Consider the following 7535-nt stretch of genomic DNA (forward strand, 5'->3'; position numbering starts at 1 on the left):
GTAAAAGTTAATGACGAAGCCAACTTGCGCGTATTCGCGCGGGTATTCATTTGACTTGGCTATTTGTTTCGTGAAACTGCTTTGTTGCATTTCTAGTTCAAAAGATAGCCAGCGAAACGATGTTTTTCTCTCTCCCTCCACCTCTTGCGTATAGTATAGAGATAAAGAACTACCGAAACAGTAGGATAAAACATAAATCAGACATGAGTTGGATGTGGATTTAATGGCAGGGAACTAGTTTTCTATCAAGATATATACGTGTAGAAAAACATGGATGGAGAGTTACATACCGGAACTTCCCAATTAATTTGCACCTCACAACTGCTATCCACAACAAAATACATATTCCTAATACGGCCAACAAATTGCAGTAAGGTTTCACTTTAGTAACAAGTGAAGTAGCTTAGCGCCTTCTATAAGAATTATTCATAGAAGTCATCAATTTACGGTTGCTTCGGTGCATTACAAAATCATTTTGATCATACCGTACACTTTCAGTAGGAACGTCAAAGTATCAAGCATCAATTAAGGCACTGATACACAGACCTATGCATCACTACTTTTTTCTTCTAACACACAAAATGCTGGAGACAGGCCCTGTGGTTTACGTTAGTGGTTCACAGCTAGTCATTATTCGACCCTGCCATTTAGCGTATACATGAAGCACACGTAGACTGATAGATACAATCCGCTACAGATGCAAATGTATATAAACAGACCCTGAAGGTGCATATTTTCAACACATACTGGTACATGAATTTGAATGAAAGCATTCAGTTAGATCTACACTTGACCGACCGATAGCGCTTTTATTAGAAAGCTCAAGGTTTAAAGCCCGCGACCTCTTTCAGACGAGCAATACTGGACTGCCAATAACCCCCATTTACCCCATGCTTCTTCCTCTCTTCTTATCATGCACCTAAGACCACGAATGACTTGAAAAAATGTTCCGCAATACGCAATGGATAAACGTAAAGGTATTCGCAAAGCGACGATGAGGTAATCTCAGGTATTTATTAAATAGATAACTAGCGCCATCATTTGCGTAATACTGTAAGATTAAAAATGGCCGCGTCCATGGAAGGGAGTGCACCGAATCCTGACAATGTTTCAGGCAACCCAGTACAAGTTGAAAACAAGCAAGACATTTTAAATCTAGCCGACATGATTGATTCATTGATTGGGCCCAATAAAAAGGCTTTCCATGAAGGAAAAATGGATATTGGCATGCCACAAGTCCAACAGTCTCCGGAACAACTTACTGTAGAGAGGGCTATGGAAAGTTGTGTGTTCAAGTCCGGGATCAGTGGTGTGCTAGGTCTGTGAATAATGTACCCTAGGCTATGCTAGACCTTAGTACTATCTCTAAGTATCAGTTAGGCCTTATGTACCTGAATGGCTAGAGCGAAACATCCAGTAAATAAACACGCAGAAGGGGGAAATGTATGTATGTATTACACTTTATATTCAACCTCTGATGATCAATTATCCCACAGCAATAATATAACCAAAATAATCTTCTTTCTCTGATCTAAAGTAGGCCAAGCCATCTTTTGGATGCCAGTATTATGAAATAGTCTACTGTGTCTAGAAGCACACAGTTTTACTATCTGGCATCTGCTCAATACACACCCATACACATTGTACACATCTAGGCCTAACCGTTTCAATTATAGAAAACGTAATTGTGCTGTTTTGACACACAAAAAAACCTTAAACCAAAAAAAACCTTAGATATTGCTATACCAATTACAGTATCAAAAGGAAACATTTCAAGCTAATTGTTCTGTTAAATTTTCTAGCTAAGATATTTGTAGAACATTATTATGATGTTTAGTAAGCTACATTGTTGGAAATTTGATATTAAAAATACATATATATATGCATTTTAACACTCATTCCTCACAAAGGAAAATACTGTTTTCATTGAAATGGCTTCTGTTCAGTAGCTAACTTTTAATAAAGAAGATTTGGACAGAATTTATAATAGGTTAGTCATGCAAAAATGGATTTTACAGGCATTCATTGGGCATTTAGTTACAGGCATACTGTATATCTTTCTGAATTTTCTTTGTAGTATTACAAACCTGTGTCATCGTGATGTTTCAAAGGTTAACCTTTGAAACTGTGTAAAAAGTCCACCAAAATGAGATGGATACCTAGAGTACAAGATGAAAAAATTATGATTGCACTTCAATAGCAACCCAGTGCAACAACTTGAATTAAATTGACAGTTTGGTACTGTACATGTACAGTATGTAGTTTTGCTAGTTACTGTAGAAAACAGAGAAACATTGTGTGCCTAGACTAGCTAATTTGCAGTTTAAATAATATATACAGTAGTATTTAGTTAAAGGCATTGAAGACTCGCCCCAAACCACATGCGGCCAAATGAAAAAGTTTACTTTCTGTTGCATGCAAGTGACGTTTTGTTCGTGTCGCTACAAAATGCAGACAGTAATGAAACGTGATACCTTAATTGTTATCTTTAGCTGGACCTGAGATGTCCATCGCTGTATTGTTTGTACTGTATACTGTGCTGTGGGTATCGACCGCAGAGCTGTATGTACTGACTGTACACTAGTGTCAAATTACCGACGGTAGCAAGCTGTGTGTGTATTTTCTGGGATCGATGGTGGTGTTTCATACTTCTGTTACACCTCATTCGAAACTAGGTCAAATTACCGGCATTATACCTTTCTTTTTGCGCGAGTCTTCACACCCTTTAATGGAGCAAATGCCAACCACCAAACTTTACTGTACTTATTCTCTCTAGGATTTGGTCTTGGTGCTCTAATTGGGCTGTTTGCTGCTAGTGTTGACCCAGTGGATCCTGACCAAGCTGCTAAACAGAGAGCAAGGGATGTCCTCAAAGATATGGGAAAGAGGAGCTTGTTCCATGCCAAGAATTTTGCTGTTATCGGTGCTATGTTTGCTGGCACAGAATGTGTGATAGAGTCGGTAAGTTTTAAAGAGTACGTAAGGATTCATTGACTTCCCTAGTCAAGTAGGAGATAAAATGAAACCACCATGTACTGTACAACATGTATTAAAAAATCTTGCAAACGTGATCATATTGTATTGTATATATATTTAGATCCTCCTGCAAGCAGGAACTCGCAAAGAAGCCATCATTGGCTTATCAAAAGCCGCAAGCTGACCGAAGTCAGTCTCTTAGATTCAGATTTAACGTCCATGATTATGAATTGTCAATTGTCAACAACTCTGTAACTGGACGACATATCATCAATCTTGGAGTGACTCGAACTCTGGACCTTATGATCGAAAGGCGTTAACCACTGAGCTAACACTCCTAATAAAGAATAAAGACCAAAGATGGCATTGCAAGGATTGCTCTAAAAAATAAAAAACGAAAAATAAAAAAATGACAGACAAGAATTCCTGAACAAAGGAAAGAGAAATGCCTGAAAGTATTATGTGCGTGCCAGTTCTGCAATGCGGTAATTAAATATGATGAGATAGAGCAAAAATACTTTTGATGGAACTATTGAACTATCATGAGGACACTTCAGAACCCATGAACCTTCCAACCAACAAAGGCAATTCCATAAATAGTGGACACAAGACTTGAAAACTAGTAATAACTATGCATTGAAGTACAGTAATCTGGGTTTTTCTGTGTTAAACTAACTGAAGTTTAATTATCGATACCAATTTGTCAATGTTCTCATGAGAGCAAAATGTATATCCCCCTCCCTCTCACCACCAGCACCACCCCCCCCCCACCTCAAGTTTTGAAAATTCAAACAATGATATATTTAGACATTGAAATGATAACAAGTTGAATTCCTTTCTCTTTTATGATTTTCTTTGTAGCTGTTTTAACAGATCATATAAAGTAGATACTACTCATTAAAATCATAAAATTGTAACTTAAATATAATTCTGAAAGCTAAGTATGTCTTTTCTTGGGTTTACACTATCGAGCTATGAGAATTACTAGCACTAAAAGTCTAACACTGTAACACCCATCACAATTTTTGTTCCATACAAAAGTTAAGATGTCAACTAGAAAACTGGGGTAAACTGAAGATAAACTTTAGGACTCTCTGTATTAATAACATAACTAAATCATAATATACTGTGCGTTTCTTAACAAACAAAGAAAGGCCAAAGGTCTTCACCACTATTGGAAAATTAGGTTATGGTGGTTGAGTCGGGTCGTGACCAGTTTTGTGCTGTGGGAGGCAGATATAAGTCTGACTTGATTATTTTATATTATATTATATATTTATATTATATATATTTTATATAAGAATCAATAATGCCTGTCTGTGCTGTACTCATAGGTACAGTGCTCTTACACATTGATAAGAAATATTTTATTTTACAATCTCTGACCAATCTATTTACCTTTTTGTCTCTTAGTATCGTGGCAGACACGACTGGAAGAACAGTCCATTGGCTGGCTGTGTAACTGGGGGTCTCATTGGCTATAGAGGTACAGTAATTCATGGGTCTGCTTGCGACATAGTTTAGTGCTTGGGTTATTCTTGCAACATTATCATTACAATACTTCTGCACTTTGTTAGTATTTTATGCTATTGCTATTTAAAGTTAAATGCTATTTGATGATCAATGTTGTTTACTACTGTATCTGCTGTTTTATGCTATGTGCTGTTTAATGGTATCTGCTATTTATGGTACAGATGGCTATCAGCTATTTAATGGTATGAGTTAGTCAACGATAACTGCTGTTCATTATGCTGCAGTGTAGAATGGTGTCTGCTATGTGTTCCTGCTATTTCAAGCTATCTCCTATCAAATGCTATCTGTATTTAAACTACTTACACAGAATGCTACCCACTATTTAATGCTGCAATTCTGTAACATGCAAACTGTTAGTAACTACTGCTATAGATATGCTATCAGCTATTTGTTACTGCTATTCAAGGCTATCTGCTGTAACATTCAAACTGTTATTAGCTACTACTATACATATGCTGTCAGCTATTTGTTACTGCTATTTAATGCTATCTGCTTTCCAATCTTGTCTGCTATTTTATTACTAAGGTATGTTTCATTCCTTCATTTTACATCAACAGCCGGACTGAAGCCCGCCATCGTCAGCTGTGCTGGATTTGCGGCTTTCACAGCGGCCATCGACCATTATTTCAACCTGAGGTGATACAAGGTTCCTTTACAAGGACCAGTGGACCTTCACCAGCTCCTTCAGTAGAGGTGATTGTCTGGGGCAACGTGGACAAAATCACGAGGAAGATGATCACCATGGTTACAACTGGCGGTGCTTGTTGTCAATGCAAGATGTGATGTTCTCTGATTGATATGCAACCTTTTGAGATCTGATGGTATTTTGTCGGAATATTTCTGATGTCAATTTGATGCCTACCAGGACTTGATATTTAGTGGCTCTCCCATCATCCATATGCATAGCCTGTGTGGCAGATTTATCTACTGAATGAGGTTGCATGAACAGCCAAGTATTCCCTGTTCATGAGCATTCGATCATTTCAAACAATCAGCCTTGCTGCAAACCACGTCAAATTGATTTTGCTTCAATGGATATAGAAAGTTTCTCAAACATCACACGAAATGATGGAGAAGTTCTGTCACTGAGCAGACAACCTCTTAATGCATACAAACAATAAATTAGCTAGTCAACATAGGCTACATTTAATCTACCATGTCTTGAGTTAGGGGCAAGATATATTGCAATTGGGGGGGGGGGGGGGGGCAGGGTCGTTAACAAAGCAGTGAAAAATATGTATCTCTATCAATATAAATTTCAAATTGTTTGTGATCAGAAAATACTTTAAATATTGACAATATGCACATAATAAAACATGCTATTGCAAAAGAATGAGCATTAATAACAGGAAACTGAAACGGTCAGCTTTGACCAGCGGGAGATTCCTGTAAGACGGCACATTCCATGTGTATGGTTATATCGTTAGCATCCTCCAAGGCTCCAAGTAAAAAATGAGTTTTTCTCATTCCTTGGTACGGTATTCGAGGTATCGATGGTTGAAATCAACAGAGTTTATACCGTGTACCCATAAAAAAGAGTACTTGGAACGAAACAGGTGTGATGTCATCATTCATATTGAAAGTGAATATGTTTGATTGCAATATTTGTAACTCTATTATTGTAACTAATAGATTGGGTTGTGGAATGAAGGATCCAACTCAGCAGCTGCCTGGTTTGTTTAAATGTGGTATAATCACCACTGTACAGATTGAAATGTGAATGTGGAAGCTGTACAGATGTACACAGACTTGTGCATGACACACAGAATGGTTGATACTTGCATCTTAATCACGTTTTATTGTACTCCAGTGAAAAAAAGAAAATCATACAGCAGAAGTAAGAGGAGCCATATTCAAATTAAGCAAATATAGGCAAATATGTCAAACTGCTGATCGCTGTACTTGAAGAGTGTAAAAGTAATAAATAAATTAACGGCAGCAATATAAACTAATGATTGTGTTTTTGTGTGTTTTTTTACTTTGTGTTGATTTGTTTTGAAATTTTAGTTTGGTTTTAATCTTTTTACACAATGTTGAATGTGATCTTTATCTGTGAACTTTTTCATATTGTGAATGGATGTATATTTACAGGAGTTTAAGTTAAAAAATCATTTATGATAGATGTGCACCATTAAAAGACAATGCAATCCGATCAAAGTTGTATTTCTATTTATAACACTTTTTAAGTTTTGAGAAATTACCCTTTAAACAGCCGACGGAGGTTCATAAGTTTAAACTGGCTGGATTTTATAGTTTAATACACAGACCATTAGGGCAGTTCCTCAGGTGCAACACTCAGTGAGAAAACCTTAGACTCATATGGCCTCAAATGACTAGCCTGGGTCTGATCAAGGGTTTACCCAACGAACATCCAACAAAATCATGTACTTGTACACTTCATGCTCATATAATACATTGCATAAATGTTTACATATTTTCCTCCACTCCACACCAATGAGAGCTCCTTCACATGCGCAAACGAGAACTGCAGAACGTACACTATAAAGTGGAGTCGCGAACGACAACTGGAACTGCTGCTACATTTCCGAGCCACTTTTTTGCCGGATGCGCGTTCCATATCCTCGCGCCCTCTCAACTACGGTAAACAGTTCATACAAAAAGTTGTCAATAGTTTTCTTTTCTTTCTTCTTTTATTGCTTCATGTATGTAAATGACTCTGAGACTTTAGAATTCTCCGTTATATCGATCGTCCCTAACCCTTTAACCCCTCGAAACTCTCGATTGCTATAGCCTCGTTGAATGTAGTAGAAAAGTTAATATTAACACAAGAAAAATGAGACAATTAGATGGATGTTTATAATTAGTCAAAATAATGTCATAAAATTTCTTTATTTGCTAAAATGAATAATCTTTCGGTCTGCGAATAAAATATAAATACTTTAATGGTGTTGATTAATCATCTCGCAATAATGTTAGCTTCTTATTTGGATTCAATCTTAAATGTCGGTAACTTTCATGGATATTCAGACACTTTAATATAATGTATATAATTACTTTATAGATAT

General features: G+C 36.8%; 1 protein-coding gene across 1 annotated transcript; it reads left to right on the forward strand.

The window, feature by feature from the left end:
• Positions 1-1041: 1041 nt before the first annotated feature.
• Positions 1042-6457, forward strand: LOC139981225 (mitochondrial import inner membrane translocase subunit Tim22-like). Its single transcript, XM_071993445.1, has 4 exons — positions 1042-1318; positions 2777-2961; positions 4390-4462; positions 5067-6457. The coding sequence occupies exons 1-4, from the start codon at positions 1066-1068 to the stop codon at positions 5147-5149; spliced, it is 594 nt and encodes a 197-aa protein (XP_071849546.1). The 5' UTR covers positions 1042-1065; the 3' UTR covers positions 5150-6457.
• Positions 6458-7535: the final 1078 nt, after the last annotated feature.

The sequence above is a fragment of the Apostichopus japonicus genome, chromosome 15, assembly GCF_037975245.1.
Source record: "Apostichopus japonicus isolate 1M-3 chromosome 15, ASM3797524v1, whole genome shotgun sequence".
NCBI classification, from domain to species: Eukaryota; Metazoa; Echinodermata; class Holothuroidea; order Aspidochirotida; family Stichopodidae; genus Apostichopus; species Apostichopus japonicus.

Excerpts from the sequence above, each read along its gene's own strand:
- LOC139981225 (XM_071993445.1), top strand. The coding sequence starts at position 1,066 with ATGGCCGCGTCCATGGAAGGGAGTGCACCGAATCCTGACAATGTTTCA. Across the intron at positions 1,319-2,776 it reads CGGGATCAGTGGTGTGCTAG|GATTTGGTCTTGGTGCTCTA; the intron begins GTCTGTGAATAA and ends TATTCTCTCTAG. Across the intron at positions 2,962-4,389 it reads CAGAATGTGTGATAGAGTCG|TATCGTGGCAGACACGACTG; the intron begins GTAAGTTTTAAA and ends TTTGTCTCTTAG.